Source organism: Callithrix jacchus, chromosome 7 (assembly GCF_049354715.1).
Source record: "Callithrix jacchus isolate 240 chromosome 7, calJac240_pri, whole genome shotgun sequence".
In the NCBI taxonomy this organism is placed as follows: Eukaryota; Metazoa; Chordata; class Mammalia; order Primates; family Cebidae; genus Callithrix; species Callithrix jacchus.
The window spans coordinates 54,292,238-54,310,204 of NC_133508.1; the positions used below are offsets into that span (position 1 = coordinate 54,292,238).

The 17,967-nt window shown below is 51.5% G+C and overlaps 1 protein-coding gene across 3 annotated transcripts in view; it reads right to left on the reverse strand.

Annotated features, from left to right (window-relative positions):
• Window positions 1-1,740: 1,740 nt before the first annotated feature.
• The window catches only part of RCC2 (regulator of chromosome condensation 2), a 31,689-nt gene continuing 15,462 nt past the window's right edge, over window positions 1,741-17,967 (reverse strand). For all 3 annotated transcript variants that reach the window (XM_035307919.3, XM_078332975.1, XM_035307921.3), the window contains 9 exons: window positions 16,403-16,534; window positions 15,908-15,996; window positions 14,443-14,557; window positions 11,203-11,369; window positions 8,640-8,820; window positions 7,862-7,967; window positions 6,918-6,990; window positions 4,889-4,966; window positions 1,741-4,150 (listed from right to left, as the gene is read on the reverse strand). In XM_035307919.3, the coding sequence (XP_035163810.1) occupies window positions 4,046-4,150; window positions 4,889-4,966; window positions 6,918-6,990; window positions 7,862-7,967; window positions 8,640-8,820; window positions 11,203-11,369; window positions 14,443-14,557; window positions 15,908-15,996; window positions 16,403-16,534 (1,046 nt within the window). In that variant the 3' untranslated portion in view covers window positions 1,741-4,045. The remainder of the gene's footprint in view (window positions 4,151-4,888; window positions 4,967-6,917; window positions 6,991-7,861; window positions 7,968-8,639; window positions 8,821-11,202; window positions 11,370-14,442; window positions 14,558-15,907; window positions 15,997-16,402; window positions 16,535-17,967) is intronic.

Sequence of the window (17,967 nt, forward strand, 5' to 3'; positions counted from 1 at the left end):
CAGGTGAGAAAACCCCAGAGCCAAAGGCCAGATGTGGTGGCTCACGCCTGTAATCCAAGCACTTCAGGAGGCAGAGGCAGGTGGATCACCTGAGGTCAGGAGTTCAAGACCAGCCTGGCCAACATGGCAAAACCCCATCTCTACTATAAATACCAAAAAAAAAAAAAAAAAAGCTGGGAGTGGCGGCATGCACCTGTAATCCCAGCTACTGGGGAGGGTGAGGCAGGAGAATTGCTTGAACCCAGGAATGTGAGGTTGCAGTGAGCCAAGATTGTGACACTATACTCCAGCCTGGGGGACAAGGGCGAGACTCCATCTCAAAAAAAAAAAAAAAAAGCCACCTGTAGGAAGCTGCCTTCTCTGCCTTTTGACTGCAGGAAGCTTCTCCCATCCACTACCAATCTGCAGTGCCCGCCCATGCTGCCCCTGGAAGGGCAGGTGAGGGTCTTCTGGATGTTCAGGAAGCTCTCAAGGAAGCCCCTCCAGGGTGGCCACAGGTCACATGGGCTCACTTTCCTCAGCTAGGGGCAGGCTGGGGGAGCAGGGGAGGCCATCTTTGTTACTGGGACCTTCGTGGTTCCAGGTACGGGTCTTCCCACCCCACTGTGTCCTCAGTGCCATTTTCTCTGTACCCCACTTCCCTCTATAGAACAGGGATAAATAGCCTACCCTTCAAGACTGTCCATGTGGCCGGGTGTGGTGGCTCATGCCTGTAATCCCAGCACTGTGGGAGCCTGAGGTGGGTGGCTCAATACCAGCCTGGCCAACATGGTGAAACCCTGTCTCTACTAAAATACAAAACTTAGCCGGGCATGATAGTGGTTGCTTATAATCCCAGCTACTCAGGAGGCTGAGATGGGAGAATTGCTTGAACCCGGGAGATAGTGGTTGCAGTGAGCCGAGATCGCACCACTGCACTTCAGCCTGGGCAGCTGAGCAGCAAGACTCCCATCTTAAAAAAAAAAAAAAAAAAAAAACCAGCTGTGGTAGTGGGTACCTATGATCCCAGCTACTCAGGAGACTGAGGCAGGAGAATCCCTTGAAACCCGAAGGTGGAGGCTGCAGCCATCCGACATCATACCACTGCACTCTGGCCTTGCAAAAGCGAAAACTCCGTCTCAAAAACAAAACCAGACTGTCGGAGTGGACTGCAGGAGGCAGGGCAAGACATACAGCACCTAATTTGCAGCATGCTCAAGCCATGACAGCCAGTGTGTGTCAGCCGGGACGCTGCCCGCAGCAGTGGCTGAAGGAGCTGACGTCCTGTGTGAGGGTCCTGTCTAGGACTCTGCCTGGTGTAGACTCAGCAGCAGCCTAGAAGCGAATGCCTGCCAGTCCTGCCTGGAGAAGGGAGGGCGTCCGTGGCCTCTGAACATCGGTCCAGCCTCCTGGTGCCCTCTACTGGGCAGTTGACCACACTGCCTGCAAGGAGCAGCCCTGGCCTGAATCCCTGGCCGGGGGACTGAGCACAGGGCCTGCTGCTGGTCTGGGGAGCCGCTGCATGTATATCAATGTGTGCACAGTACATGCAGTCAGTTCCGGATGCCTTCCGTGACTGACTTCCTCTCAGTTCCAGTGCGAATATGAAAAATTCCGCTTCTGAACTGGACAACTGACCGCCTCCCCCAGCATTTCACAGGGTGGATTTGAGCCACCCGTCTCCTGACACCACCTCCTGTGGGTGCCACGGCTCAGGAGGTACATGTGTAAGGAGTTCAGAAAAAACGCAGAAGCCAAGACAATAGACAATGATGTCGTTTATTTAAAATGTTTACTCCAAGAAATATATATATAAAAAAAAATAAGACAATTACAGCACTAAACCAGGCACCTTCGACCGAATCACAACCTCCTCTTGGTTCCCCTTCACACTAAGCCTCTTTCAAATTCTTGTTCCTGAGATGGAAGACCAGTCAGATGCCCTTGGGGTCAGTGCCAAGTCCGATCCCAGCTGGGCAACTGTGTACCTTTCTCTAGGAGTGCACGATGCCCTTCCCCTCAACTCCTTGTTTTAAAGGATTTAATCCATGAGGAAGTTCATGTTTCAATCTAGGCCGAAAGGAGGTGCGGACAAGGCAGTCTTCACTTCGAAGGTCCCTTTCCTGCTCCAGGCCCCAGCTAGGGCTCTAGAAGAGGCTGGCTGCTGGACTGACATGAGGCCACCGGGAAAGCTAAGCCCCGCTCTGCCCAGGGCAGCTCCTGCCAAGGCTGGGACCTCAGGTGCTGCTTCCTTAACCCTCTCCGTGCCCACGACTCAAAGGAGAGACCTCAAAGGAGCCAGGAGCACAGGTGCCTGGGCTGCGTTCCAGGAAAGAGACCTATCCAGGGAAATGGATCAGGCTGTCGCGTGGAAGCTGGAGTCAGAGATGGTGGTTTTGGGGTGATTTGGACAAACTGGGTTACTTTAGCAAAGCTCTGAAGTGGCAGAAGCTTCTCCCCTGGACTACTATTGAACACAGAACAAGAGATACGTGCGGCGTCAGGCTAAGTCTTAGATGCGGGCCAGCCTCCTCCCACAGGGCCTTGGGGGCTGGCGGGACAGACACTGCTACGTGCCCTCCGAGGGCAGGAGTCATGGTAAGAAGCGACTGGGGTAGAAAATAGGAAAAAAGCAACTAGATCATTTTTGGCATTTTAACATGGAGACAGTGACAAGTGGTAACAATAGCAAAAGCAAAAAAACTTGAGACCAATCTTTAACTTTCCCATCCACCCAAGTCTTACACTGAAGTTCTACTCCCATCTCCCCGACAAGCACCACTGAACTAACATCTATTTTAAAGCACCCAAACCAGTCCAGACCCTCCGGAAACCAAGAGCCCCAGCCAGAGCTGTCGCCTCTCTTGGGTCCAGGCGAGAGGAGGGTTCCGGGAAAGGCACCTCGTAACTCACTCAGCGCAGCGTACATGGTGGCGAGCTCGGGCACGGGCACTTGATGGGGATGAGGGTGGCAGTCACAGCATCTGTGCTGACACGCAAGGAAGGGGACTCTTCGGTAATCCCAACTATTTGGTACCAGAGCCAAGCGAACGTGACTAAAGGGCGCTGGGTCGGCAGCACGGTACCCGAGTCTCAGCAACAGGGCGGCCGTGCGAGGCAGGATCCAGGCGGGGAGACAAGGACACCGAAGCACAGGGGTGATCCAGGCTGGTACGGAAAGGGCTGATCCTTCTTGCAAGGAAGGGAGAATGCACTTGACTGCTGGCTGATCAATCCCTAATTGGCAAGTGCGCATGACAAGGCTCAGTCCTGACTCCATTGGGAGCCACGGAGCCGACTCAGCTGATACAAATGTTCCCACCTCTGCCCACCCCAAGTCCCCATGGTTCTACCATCACCTGATTTTCATATGGATGTCTTTAACAGCTAATGTAGATATAAATGGCTAAACACAGACCTCCAATCCCCCACCGGGGGGGACATGGCAGATTCTATAATGTCGCAGCCAGAAGGCTGTGGGCATACAGGCAGCCAAGGGGAGAAACTGAACCCACACCGGCCTAGGCCAATTTGCAAGGAAAAGCAGGCAAGGAGTGGCCTGGACGCTCCCGAAGCACACAAGCACGATTTTGATGGAGGCGGCCGGCAGGGACTGACTTTGCCCAGCTGCTGCCGGTTCCTGAAAGGGACATTTTTTCTGAGTAAATGACGATTCATCTTCCATGTAGCATCCGCTTGAATCACGATGCTAATTGTAACTGGAAAGGGGTGTTTTGGGGAGTGTATTCAGGAGAGGAACAAAGAAAAAACTTGAAAAAACCTAGATTGCTCAAAGTTTCTGCCTCTTTTGTAGGAATGGTAAGTCAACTATGAGCAAGTACTTTAATGCGACATTAAGGGGAAAAAACGTACTTTGGAAAGCATACAGAAAAAAAGGTCGTTAACGTTGGATCACTTGGGAAACGGAACCTCAGGGAGTCTGAACAAAAACGCACCTTCGGTCAACTTTTGCTTTTTTAAATTCCTCGTCTGACTTCACGTCCCAGTGCACATGGAAATGACAGCTGCCGCGAGAGGTGTGGAGTTGGAGGAGGCTCCGGGAGCATCAGAGGGTTCGGGGATTGTATTCTGGCAGTTTCTTGATCTTCTCTTTCTCGGCCTCACTTTCATCTCTTGCTATCACCAGGGAGTGTGAGTAGCCCATGGCGACCTGGGGGGACAAATCCGTGTTGGGTGTGCATGCGACCCCTGGGCTAATTAGTGTGTTGAGATCCTGGAAATTGGGCTGCCACAGCGGGTCAGCATGGGGGAAACGGACCCTTCAAAACTGCAAAAACCCCTCTGCTTCAGAGAGCTAGTTCCCAGGGGATCATCACCAATGCTCCACCGATCAGAGCCTTGCAGGCTGCCCTGGGAGACCCAGCTGGAAGGAAGCCCACCGGGCCACCTCTCGTCAGCAGGGACAGGTGGCTTCAGGTCTATTTCCATCCTCCTCTCTGGCTCACAGTCCCGCCTGGGTGAGGGACACGACACCTCTCTGTGTCTTGGCAGACAGGCTGAGTCACAGGGGCCTTGCCCCACATCTGTCTCCTGCAGGCATGCAGCCTCCACTCAGAGGACTTGTGGACCTGCTTCCAACCCAGCAGATCCAAGTCTCGAGCAGGATGGAGACGCAAATCACATACTCGCCCAAGAGTGGAGCTGCTGTGGCCAGTGGGTGGCACCTGTCATCAAGGGTGAGGACATCCACCCAGACTGGCCAGTGACCCTCTGCACTCACTCCTGCTGATGACTGTTACCCTCAGCAAATCCTAGCCTAAGGCGCCAGCAAAGTCAGCTAAGGAGATGTGAAACAAGACAACAAACAGACTGCGCTGGCCAGAAGCGGGGAGTGAGGCACCGCTGTGTGCGGACACGTCCCCTTGCGGACACGGCCGCCCCCGCTCACCTGCTCTGAGAAAATGCCGTCCAGAGTCTTCACCTCCTGGGCTGCAGTGGAAGACTTGGGTTTGTGGTCCCCATAGCCCTGGCGAAGCAAACAAGACATTGGCAATCGGGGACCAACATGGCTCACGCCACGGTGGGGATCACGGCAACGTTTCCCGGCCCCCACTAACCAGGAGCCAGTGGTGATGCCCGTGGCTAAGCCCGGCCACCCTTGGACACAAGGGCCAAGTGGAGTCATCCAAGTTTATCCATGAAAGCTGCCCCAGCAGGTGACTAGTGCTTAACCTGAGGAAGACAAAGGTGCTCAGCTCTAGCCTGTGGGACTTCTGTTCACACAGGTCCCTTCTGAGTATAGCATTGGTGACAGGAAGAACGGTAACTGCGGCCCTTCGGGACCAAAGTCACCAAGAACACGGGCTGACCACGGGCCCCTGATGCCTCCACTGCCCAAAGGGCAGAATAATCACCATCCAAAATAACAGGAAAGGGCTTTAAGCATGAAAGGGAGATGATTTGTTAGCAATGGCACCAAGGAACCAGTTTCACTCCCAGAGACAGAAGGAAACTGGACGAACTGGTGCAGCTAAGGGGGAGTCGTGTGCAAAGGTGTGGAGCTGGGTGATTGAAAGGCTGAGGGCCCTGGCTCAGCTGAAACAGAGGGTCCCTCAGGGCGGGAGAGGCAGACCCTCCCTCCCCCGCCCAGGCCTGCCCATGTGTCCCTGGCTTGTCTCCCGCCAGTCCCCACCTCGTGCCTTCCCTCCCAGGTGCCAGGCCATGTTCTCACCCTTGAGAAGCTCCCCAAAAAGTCAACCTTGCTCCCCTCTTAGTTTCAAAACTTCTGTTTAGAAGGTCAAAGTCTATTTCTGATAGGCCCCAGAAAATATCTGTCCTTCACTAAGAACAATCTGTAGAAACTGGGCCAGGTCCTCTCTCTTTCTGTCAATGTTTTAAATCGGGCCACCAGCGCATCTGAGCCAGACTGCAAGGGTGTGCAGAGCTCTGAGAAAAAGGTGCGTTCACCATCCATCCCAGCCACAGCTCCAGGAACGCCCTTCCTTCCCCCTCCTCTCCATCAACCAGGTCAGCTTGCAACCACAGGAGGACAGGAGAGGGAGAGAGACTGCGTTTCTAACAAGAAATAAGGGACTAAAACTACGACCCCCAAGAATTAAGCAGAGACTCAAACAGTGACTAGTGCAGGCAGACTGCCAGGACGTACTCCACAGCCAAGCTAGTCCTCCTAACAAAAACTCAAAGACTCACCTTAGCCAGGTGTGGTGGCTACACCTGTCATCCCAGCACTTTGGGAGGTGGAGGCAGGTTGATCACCTGAGGTCAGGAGTTTGAGACCAGCCTGACCAACATGACAAAACTCCGTCTCTACGGAAAATACAAAACTTAGCTGGGCGTGGTGGTGGGTGCCAGTAATCCCAGCTACTCAGGAGGCTGAGGCAGGAGAACTGAGCATTGTTTGAACCCGGGAGGCGGAGGATGCAGTAAGCCAAAATCATGCCACTGTACTCCAGCCTGGGTAACAGAGCAAAATCCATCTCCCCCCGAGAAAAAACCCCACCTAGTAGCAGGACCTAAGAATGAAAGCTGTTTGTTTGGGGAAGACCATGGGTTCTAATCTCATCACTCAAGTAACTGATATTAACAACAGAGACACAAAATCACCCACAACTGGAAGCTTCCCACTGACTTAAGCCCCCCTGGGGAAAGGGAACAAACAGGCCCCTTTCGTACCGTATCTCAACGGTTGTTTACAAAATGCAAGAGGAAACTAGATCTGAAAAGTCCCAATTTTCAGAGTTTACAAACGTGCAGCGATGACTCATCATGATCTGACTGGCACAGCACTGTCCCTGAAAACTCTGGGACTCAATCATGTTGCAGACTTTAATACAATAAGGGAGAATCCCATACGTTTTTCTCCCAAGTGTTTTAGGAGACAGGTGGAGAGAACCTGGAAGGCCAAGAGCCACCCTGACTGGCTCCAGTTCCCTCGACCCTGGAAGGTGACAGCTTACCAGTTCCCCGAATGTTGGCGAAGGGCCCCAGCTGATGGTGCTCTCGTCGGCAGCCACAATGATGCTGCTCTTCCTGCAAAGAGGTGGGCTGTCACCCTGGGGCCAGCAGCCCCAGCCCTGGACCCACCCAGCTACAGCTCAAGGGCATGGGTGTGAGCTGCCACTTGTCCCGTGGAGTACTCATGCCAAGCAGCAAACACAACAACAGGGGCAACAGGCTCCTCCTGAACCCTAAGATTGTCCCACGCAGGCCACAACGCTTCATTGAAACAAGGCCTTTTAGGGCCAGGGGCCAAAGGCAGGGGACCTTGCTGTGCACCCGGCCCCAGGTCCTAGGGCTCTTTCAGTGGGAGGTGGCTTTGGGAAGAGGAGAGCGAATCAGGATGGAGTGAAAGCCCATTCCGGAGGGAGCAGCCTTCATGCATAGTAAATTTAGGCAGGGCTAGAGGATTCAACAGATTAAAGCCAAGGGGCCCAGCCCCCTCTTACTGTTCCACCCACACCTGCCAGCTGATGAATCACCAAGAATTGCTAGATAACTCAACAGGTGTCCTTAAATGCACTAAGAACCACTGCTGTCAGGACAATGTCTTCTTCCCAATGTCAGAGCAACTCAAGTCCTACTACCTTTCCAGCTACGTGCCATTGTCAACCTGCAACGTAGGCTTACACCAAGCTCTGCTCTGTGTATTTCTTTGCACAGAGACCGTCAAATGACTTTCTTCCCACGAAGACAGGGAACAGCCATCTGTTCTAGCTGCAAACAGGCCCTCTCCCGACCTGTGCCCCGGACTCTGGGATTCAGTGTGTGAGGTGGCCTCCTGAGGACACCCCAAAAGGCAGCAGAAACAGAGCCCCATCAGGGAGGGACAACCTGTGGGTGTGTCCAACACCCCCAAGAAAGGAAGAGACCCCATACACCCAAAGGAGATGCTGCCACCTACCCACAAGCCAGGCTCCGGATTCTCCAGCCGCAGAGGTCCTGCACTGCTTTCGGGTACATGGTAGATTCACGGGAGGTGTTGGTGGCCCCCCAGAAAAACAGACCACCTGAGGGAAGACAAGACATGTTCCCACCATGACCAGATATCAAGAGCCGAGTCTCATCTTCAACATTATCAGGGTGAAAAGAGGACAGGCAAACAAGTGTTCTGTCTAAAAGATAACTGGGCTGGGCGCGGTGGCTCACGCCTATAATCCCAGCACTTTGGGAGGCCAAGGTGGGTGGATCACCTGAGGTCAGGAGTTCAAGACCAGCCTGGCCAATATGGTGAAACCCTGTCTCTACTAAAAATATAAAAATTAGCTGGGCGTGGTGGCGTATGCCTGTAATCCCAGCTACTCAGGAGTCTGAGACAGGAGAATCGCTTGAACCCAGGAGGCGGAGGTTGTGATGAGCCAAGATCACGCCATTGCATTCCAGCCTGGGCAACAGAGTGGAAACTATCTCCAAGAAAAACAAAAAAGAAACAAAACAAAACTGGAGTCAGGCATGGTGGTGTGCCCGTGCAGCCCTAGCTACTCAGGACGCTAAAGTGGTGGGATTGCTTGAGCGCAGGAGTTCAAGACCAGCCTGGATAACACAGCGAGCTCCTGTCTCAAAAAAATAAAGAACACTGAAAGGTAAGTAAAGGGAATTGGAGTTCGTGGCCTTGGAACAGGACAATGGCTACACAGTTCCCCACTAGAGCACCGATAAGCCAGGGGGAAGAAATCACTAACCCACTTCACTGACGGCAAAGGAGCAGGTGTAACCAGCGTAGATCTGGGATGCCCCGCGCCCAGGGAAGTCAAACAGCTTCACCAGGCGGGGAACCATCTCATCCTTCTGTTCTGCGTGGCCCAGCCGGCCATAGCCACCGAAGCCCCAGGAGAAGACTCGCTTCTGGGAGTCCAAGACCAGCTGCCAGGAAAGAAAACACAGGGTTGGAACAAACAGGCTTCCAACAGGCAACAAGAGGGGTCATCATTTCTGCCCAGACAACCTGGTGCAAATGCTAAGGGCAAAGGGGCAGCTACATTCAAGATCCTCTACCAGCAGGGTGCGGTAGCTCACATCTGTAATCCCAACACTTTGGGAGGCCAAGGCTGGTAGATCACTTGAGGTCAGGAGTTGAGACCAGCTTGACCAACATGGTGAAACCCTGTCTCTAAAAACCAAAGAAATATCCTCTGCCTGCCTCCAGCAGAAAGATCCTCTACCTCCCACCTCCAGCAGTGGGAAGGAGGCAACAGGAGCAGGCATAGCAAAATGGCGTGCATTCAATGAGCCCCATTTGCTATTTTCTCTGCCAGGAACTCCATTTTCCAATTCTTTTTTGTTCTGTTTTTTTAGGTTACAAGTCTTAACCCTTTCCTTAATCACAAGCTATGACTACAGATGGTAGGGCAAGGCACTTGATTCCTATGAAAACAGAGATTCAACTGCAGAAAGAACAGAGGAGAAAAGGCCTATGCCTACCTGTCCTGGATTTTTCTTTTTATTTTTTTCCCTTGAGACAGGTCTTGTGCTGTCTCCCAGGCTGAAATGCAACGGCATGATCTCAACTCACCACAACCTCCACCTCCTGGGCTCAAGTGATTCTCCCACCTCAGCCTCCCAAGTAGCTGGGACTACAGGTGTACACCACCATGCCCCGCTAATTTTTGGGTTTTTGTAGAGATGGGGCTCTCACCATGTTGCCCAGGCTGGTCTCAAGTGATGCGCCCACCTTGGCCTCCCAAAATGCTGAGATTACAAATGTGAACCACTGCACCCAGCCTGGACTTTTCTTTAGACTTCCCTTGCCCACAGGTACATAGAGGTAACCTGTACCTGGTCACTGATAAAATGAACTCAAAGACACTTCAAGTGTTAAGATACATCTTCAGCTGGGCATGGTGGCTCACGCCTGTAATCCCAGTACTTTGGGAGGCAAAGGCAGGAGAATCACAAGGTCAGGAATTTGAGACCAGCCTGGCCAATACGGCGAAACCCTGTCTCTACTAAAAATACAAAAATTAGCAGGGAATGGTGGTGCACCACCTGTAATCCAAGCTACTCAGGAGGCTGAGGCAGGAGAATCACTTCAATCCAGGAAACGCAGGTTGCAGTGATTTGAGACAAAGCCACTGCACTCCAGCCTGGGCAACAGAGCAAGACTCTGTCTCAAAAAGAGGATACATCTTTAGTCTTGTTTTCCCACCTTCTGACAAGCCAATTAAGTTCTTTGATGTTCTGTGTCTAAATCATGTGAATCTACAACTTACTAAAAAGCTTCACAAATGAAGCCCTAAACAAGAGCCAACTTGATTTCCCCGACTCCATTCGACAAAACAAATCACGGTTTTCAGACTTGCAGAAACTGAAATCTACTCCAATCCTAGCTGGCCCAATTCACTGTGTATTCTTCATAGAGAAGATTCCAAGGGAAGGATGTGGTAGGCTGAGACCACTCAGTGGGGAGGACCCAGGCTCTTTCAACAAAGAATAGAACCAAGAGATTTCCAGGCATTCTCAGACAGAAGAACCACAGGAAGGCCATTAAGATTAAAAGATTGCACTGCAGTTTATCTAAAGCGACCTTTAAAGAAAAAACCTAATGATTTAAAACGACTCCAATCCCCAGTATGGGGGGGTGCCATCTATTGGCCTGAGAAGATGTCTGTGATTATGTAAGACAAAAGCCAAAAGCAGAAATTGCTTACCTTAAGATGGGGGTGAGGGAAGCAAAACATCTATGTGCTTAAGATGTGTCTACTTATTTATTTATTTTTTTTTTGAGATGGAGTTTCGCTCTTGTTACCCAGGCTGGAGTGCAATGGCGAGATCTCGGCTCACTGCAACCTCCACCTCCTGGGTTCAGGCAATTCTCCTGCCTCAGCCTCCTGAGTAGCTGGAATTACAGGCACGCGCCACCATGCCCAGCTAATTTTTTGCATTTTTAGTAGAGACGGGGTTTCACCATGTTGACCAGGATGGTCTCAATCTCTTGAACTCGTGATCCACCCGCCTCGGCCTCCCAAAGTGCTGGGATTACAGGTGTGAGCCACTGTGTCCGGCCAAGATGTGTCTATTTAAATCACAGAAAAGTTAACCTAGGAGGCAGTGAAAAGGAACCCTGCACTGGGTCCAAGGACCCTTTGGCCAGGATGCAAAGCCCTTTTGAAGAAGCAAACAGATGTCTACCTGGGCTCAGTTCCTAGCCAAAGCCAGGTGTCAGGAAACCGGAAAACATGCACCCCCCCCCGCCCCGCCCCATCTCCCAGTGCGCCTCTCAGGAAGTGAGAAAAGCACAAGCCTCACCGTGTGGTTGGCACCACAGGCCACATCTCGTACCACCACATTTGGTACAGGAAGAATCTGTCCATCTTTCGTCTTCTCGATGAAGATGGCCACTCGCCGGGGGACAAGCTCACAGTCGTACTCTATCCGCTGTGCCCGGGCGATGAACTTCCCATCTGAGTTGTGTCCTGTAGAGACCACAGGGCCAGCCATCAGCAGCAGCGGATCAGTGTGCTCACATCGAGTCTGCAGTAAGCCCCGAGCATCGTCCCAATCTGGCCCTTCTGGGCCTCACCAGGACACGTTGGTCAACAAAGGCAACGTTTTCCAATCTGAGGCACAGCACGATGAGTGGGTCAATGAAATCAATTTTGTGAGCTGAGACCAGTTATTTTTTTTAAAATGAATAGAAAAGAATGACAAAGAACACACATCATAATCCCACCATATTCCAACAATTCTAGGTATGGTATTATACATTTAAACTGGGTTGCAACAGAAAATTTATTTCTTACTGTGAGTTGCAAAGAGGCTGAAGCTGCGGATCAAGGACTGGTCTATCAAGTAAGATCTCTACTCCACTCGAGGAACCACAAGGAACCCCCAGATGGGCCAGGAATGAACAGAAAGCTCCACACACAATCCCAAGACCTCTGCTTTCATGAATTACCAGTAACCTACACATATGGTTATGCGTGGCTAATCCTGCAATTCCTATACTCCAAATGACCCAGGGACTGGTTCGCAAGGACCCAGCTCAGCATACCACACACCAGGAGCCAGGCTGCTCCAGTCCTGAGAAGACGCCAGACCATCCATGCCCCTGCAGCCACCTGCAGTACAGGGCTGCTACGTAGTCTGTGGTTTTAAACTGCTCCTATTCCCACACTGTCGTCATCGGTTTGGCCGGGTGCAGTAGGAGCCCACATCTGTTAATCCCAGCACATTGAGGGGCTGAGGCAGGAGGATCACCTGAGGTTAGGAATCAGAGACCAGCCTGGCCAACGTAGTGAAACCCCATCTCTACTTTAAAAAAACAAAAAAAAATTAGCCAGGTTTGATGGCGGATGCCTATAGTCCCAGCGACTAGGGAGGCTGAGGCAGGAGAATCGCTTGAACCTGGGAGGTGGAGGTTGCAGTGAGCAGAGATTGTGCCATTGCACTCCAGGCTGGGCAACAGAGCAAGACTGTCTGAAACTAACAAACAAAAAAACTGTCATACTACAGTTTGTAAACTAGCCCCCGGCTTGTGGCTAATCCCCCTCCAGACAGCATGCTTGTGTGTACCTCAGCCCTTACAGGTATGTGTGTGTTTAAGCAGTGTGCTATTTAAATACAGTCAACCTCCATGGCCACGGGTTCAACCACCTGTAGTCCAAAAATGTCTGGGGGAAGGTGGGAACAATAAAAGATATTAAGACCGTACAGTGGAACTACTTACATGACATTTACATCATGTTAGGTACTGAAGTCATCTAGAGATGATTTTAAGTATACAGGTCACATGCAGATACTATGCCACTTTATAGACACTAGAGCATCTCCAGCTCTTGGTATCTATAGGGGGTACTGGAAGCAATCCCCCAGGTTACCAAGCAGCAGCTGTACCCTGGAATCACAGCTAAAACATGCACAATAACATTACTGGGCTTGTTGGCTGGTGCAGTGGCTCATGCCTGTAATCCCAGCACTTTGGGAGGCCAAGGCAGTGGATCACTTGAGGTCAAGAGTTTGAGACCATCCTGGTCAACTTGGTGAAACCCCAGCTTTACTAAAAATACAAAAAATTAGCTGGGTGAAGTGGCGGGCGCCTGTAGTCCCAGCTACTCAGAAGTCAGAAGCAGGAGAATCGCTGGAACCCGGGAAGCGAAAGTTGCAGTGAACAAAGATCGAGCTGCTGCACTCCAGAGCGACGCTCCGGCTCCCTTATCTTGGTGTTGCCCTGGCCCAGTAAGTGCACTGCAAAAATGGGAGCATGAAGCCAGATCGTGTGCGGGTGAGACCCTGCCAGGGTCAGATTAGGTTCTCCTTCTAAAAGATCTACTTGGATTCCGACAAAACTGAAAACCTGCCTTCAAGCAAGTTATAGGCTGAGAATAAGTGATTCTGTAGTTACAAATCAGACCGATTCCCAAACTACCCGCAAGTGAGTGTAACAGAGCACCTGAGAGTTTGTACAAAGTGCTTACACGGTGCCTGGCACACTTGTCACTGCTCCATGAAAGGGAGCCATTTTTATCACAACCAGCATGTCACGCTTCCTGATGGAAAATCGACTTGCCAGGGTGCAGAGGGGAGGCTGAGGCCGCAGGAGCACGCACGTGGCAGGAAGGGGACGCTGCTGGGCCCCACAGCAGGGCCGTGGCCATGGAAACACTCTCCAACTGTCTCGGGCTCCGCCCCGGCAACCAAAGCAAAATGTGCATAAGGGGCTGTTCTCTCTTATTCACTTCTGACTTGAGGTATATTTAGTTTCACAAAGTCACTGTTCCCTGAGGCTAAGGCCAGCGGGCTCGGCGCTATTTTTACCTTTTCCATCTGCCAAACCCTGCGGCTGCAGGAGCGCGCGCGGCCAGCAGAGGGCACCCGTGCCACGCTTCGGAGAAGCCTCCCCCAGGGGCTGGAGGCGGAGCCGCAGCAGGGAACCCTACTTGGCGGCGGGGGAGGGGGGGGGCAGAGGGGAGGAGAATCGGATGGGACCATCGAGTCGGAAGACACTCCCCCCACTGACTGGGAACTGCTGCCTGAATTCTCCTTTTCTACCAATGAGATAGAAGGAAACAGGTTTCTGCACAACTAGGTTCTGGCTGGGGATGACGCCGGAGGAGGGGGTCCACCGGGGCTCCTCACGTGGGAACCTGAAATAATCGCCCAGGCCAGGGTTTCCAGAACAACCTTAAGCTTGTATAATTTTCTCATTTTCAATAGAGGCATAATCTTTAAATGTGAAATTGAATGAAGGTGGTTTGATTTTTTTTTTAATTTTGAAATTCCTTTATATAAATGAATTCCCAAATCAGAAAAAAAGAGAATCTTTTGTCGGATTCCAGTCCCGGCTTTTCCATTGAGGCAGCATTGTAATACTCCATAATCCTGTCAATGAGGATGCACTGTTCCAGTGGATGTGAGATCCACTTAATGGACAAAGGCTATTATCTGAGATCAATTACCCACATTTCAACACGTGTGTGCAGCCCCACACTGATCTCTGGTTCTGAATATACACAGATTACAGAGCTTTTAAAAACTGTACTTCCATACCCAGCTGACCATATTCAGGGCACCCAAAGGAATAGAGGTTTCCTTTGCAGTCCATTATCATACTGAATTCAGCCCCACAGGCCATTTTGGTAATTGGCTGGCCGTTGTACATTATCTGAAAAGAAAAGACAGGAGACATTCATTTTTTAAAAAAAGACTGATAAAAAGTCTCTACCTCGCTGCATGTTGGTAGGAAACAATTACTAGGTTACAAAGGGAAGTTTAATAAACTTGACAATTCTGAAGGCAAAAGCTGACACAAAGCTTTAGAAGATGGATAAAGAAACACCTTCACACCCCCCACCTTCCCAAGTGGAGTTCAAAGCTTAGCACTGTCTCTTTAAGATCAATAAAAACAAGTCCCTCCCCTCCCTCATCACTAATTAGGCACTTAGCTTTCTTCTACCTTTAACAGTAGTTTGTTTTTAAGGTACAAATCTCACCCCTCCAACTCAAGTTTCTTTGGAAAAAAAGACTGCCTATCTCCCAGGCACGGTGGCTCTTGCCTGTAATCCCAATCTCAGCACTCTGGAGGCCAAGGTGGGTGGACCATGAGGTCGAGATCGAGACCATCTAGGCCAACATGGTGAAACCCCGACTTTACTAAAAAATACAAAAATTAGCTGAGCATGGTGGCATTTGCCTGCAGACCCAGCTAATCGGGAGGCTGAGGCAGGAGAATCACTTCAACCTGGGAGGGGGATGTTGCAGTGAGCCGAGATAGTGCCACTGCACTCCAGCCTGGTGACAAATCAACACTCCATCTCCAAAATATGAAGAAGAAGAAAACAAAAAAAGGATTGCCCATCCCTTCTTTGTGTTCTAAGCACTTGGCCAGTGACTTTACACAAGTTCAAAACAAAGTATTTGCAGGTTACTACAATTACCTGCTAATTTCTTTGGAAGAGAACAGGCTTACGACCAGGCATTTCTAACAGATTTCTCCATTTGGAAACAAAATGTTTTCAGGATGGTTTTCAACCTGACCACAAACTAAGCCAGTGTTAAACAACTATAGCATGGCCGGGAGCGATGGCTCCCGCCTGCAATCTCAGCACTTCGGGAGGCCGAGGCGGGTGGTCACCTGAGGTTGGGAGTTGGAGGCCAGCCTGACCATCATGAAAAAACTCCGCCTCTACTAAATATACAGAATTAGCTGGGAGTAGTGACACATGCCTACAATCCCACTCGGGAGGCTGAGGTTGGAGAATCGCTTGAACCTAGGAGGCGGACGTTGCAGTGAGGCAAGATCAAGCCAACTCCAGCCTTGGCAACGAGAGCAAAACTCAAAAAAATAAATAAATAAACAAAAACAAAAAAAACCCTACAGCTTGTAATTAAACATCCAGACCTCCTTTTTACAAGGGATGAATTAACTCAAACAATGGAGACTCCACCTCAGAAAATCAAACACACAAGTAAAGAGAAACAAGAGGCCGTGGAGCTGAAGCTGAGGAGGGGTCACCTGCGCGGGGCTGGGGACAGCGTCTGTCTGGTTGCCAAGGCCCAGCTGCCCCATCTTGTTCTCCCCAAATGCAAACACGGAGCCAGTTTCTGGAAGGAAAGAAAAATATCACAAAAGGGAAGATAATGCTGAATGTTTTAACTAGATTTAGAATCAAAGGCATCAAAATAATAAAAACAGCTCATTTGCCAGGCAGAAGGCAAGTGAGGCAGTGTCCAAAAGCTGCAGTGCAGACGCTTCGCAGCAGAGCCCCTTCACATCCGAAACTGGGTGTGTAGAGCAACCAGGGCGGCGGCTCCCACTCCCAGATGGGCCTCCTGTGGCCACCAGGGAGGTCCCAGTGCCCTCAAGAAGCCACTCCCCACGTGGATTCTCAGGGCCTCTTTCCGATCCTGACCAAGAGGCACAGGGGTGACACACCCAAACCCCACCCGCAAGACAGACTATCTGGCCTCTTGCCACACTGAGAAGAGACCCCAGCAGTGCCCTCCTTACCCGTCAAAGCCAAGGTGTGATTCCGCCCACATGCTGCAGACACAATCACTTCGTGGCTGAGACCCTCAATCAGTCTGGGGGCTTCCACTCTCTTGGTGTCGCCGTGTCCCAGCTGCCCCTTCTCATTTCGACCTGCAGATCACATGAGAGGAAGTACAGAGGAGGGAAGATGGTCCAGGCGGCACCACCAGGCGAGTACAAACACTCTCAAATGACGCCCATCTGCATCTCCCGAAGATATCCTCCAAATTCCCAGCAAACAGCCAAGATCCAGAGCAAAGAATGCTCCGGTCCTCCGCCCACAGGAATGTCGCCTGCTGCAGCTCCCCCAACCTCCTTCCCTGGGGCAGCAGCGGGACCACCCATGCTACAAAGGGAAATGGGAGCGACTCAGTGAGGTACGGGCACAATTCACAGAAACGCGCGGCTCCCACTTGGAGTGTCTGAGAGACAACCACCCCGTCCCCACCCTCTGGGATGTGTTAAGCGCCCATCTTGACACCTGGCTCACCAGAGTTGAATCACTTCAGTGCTCTGGGCATCCACTGAGCACCTGTCCACTCACTATTTCTCTTCCTTTTTCTACCTTGTAAATAGTGCTTACAGACCAGTGCCAATTCCACCCCAAGGGATTGCCCCTCAAGAACTCTCAGCGACAGGAACCCTGGTGGCAAAGCACAGATCTGCCCTGAACACAACACACGCAGCCCTACCTCCAGAGCTGCTGCAGACGCAGCCGAGGCCCCGCACCTGTGCATTTTAGGGGAAGGCAGGCCTGGGGCCAACCCCTGCCCCCGAGTCCTCTGCAGAACCAAATTCAGCTCCAAAACAGACGTGGAAGTTGGGTGGGCCAAAAGGAGGGCTGGGAGCCCCTACGCCTCATTCTAGGTTTCAACACGGACTACCAAGTTCCAAAACAAAAATTCCAAAACAAAAATTCAACAGGCCACTGTCAGCTCCCTCCCGCTAAGAGAGCCACACATGTAACCTAACATTTGGGGAAATTTACAGAGCTCTTACTGGGCCGAGAAGTCAGAGCGATTCCAAGGGGTTTTGCAACCTTCTCCAGCAATGAACTTTTCACCCTTAGGTCATGATGAAGACAGACAGTAGAGCCACTAAGACGAGCTCCAGTTGTCCTGGAGAAGGCTTGCAGCAGCGGCCTCTGACTACAGGAGGAATTGCGGCACAGGACACCATCCTCCAACTCCCTCTTTAAGGAATGGCAGCTGAAGGACACGCTCTGGCACTCGGGCAGGAGAGGCTGATACCAGCTTCCAAAGGGAGCTGCCCAAGTTCACAGTGAAAGGCACGTGAACACAGAGCAACAAGCGCAAGGCAGTTTCAACCTGGGCTCAGCGGGCTGAGGTGCTGCAGGACAGGGTGCTCAGGCCACAGACGGAGAGCCCACGTGAGCAACGCCATCAGCCACCCTCCCGTGGCACTCTATACTCACACCAGACAATGCCCCTCTGCCTTCTACAGCACCCAGCAGTGGACTTGTGACACCTCCAGCCCTGTTCCCGCCAACAGCACTGCCTGCTTGGGGACCACGTCTCAATGGC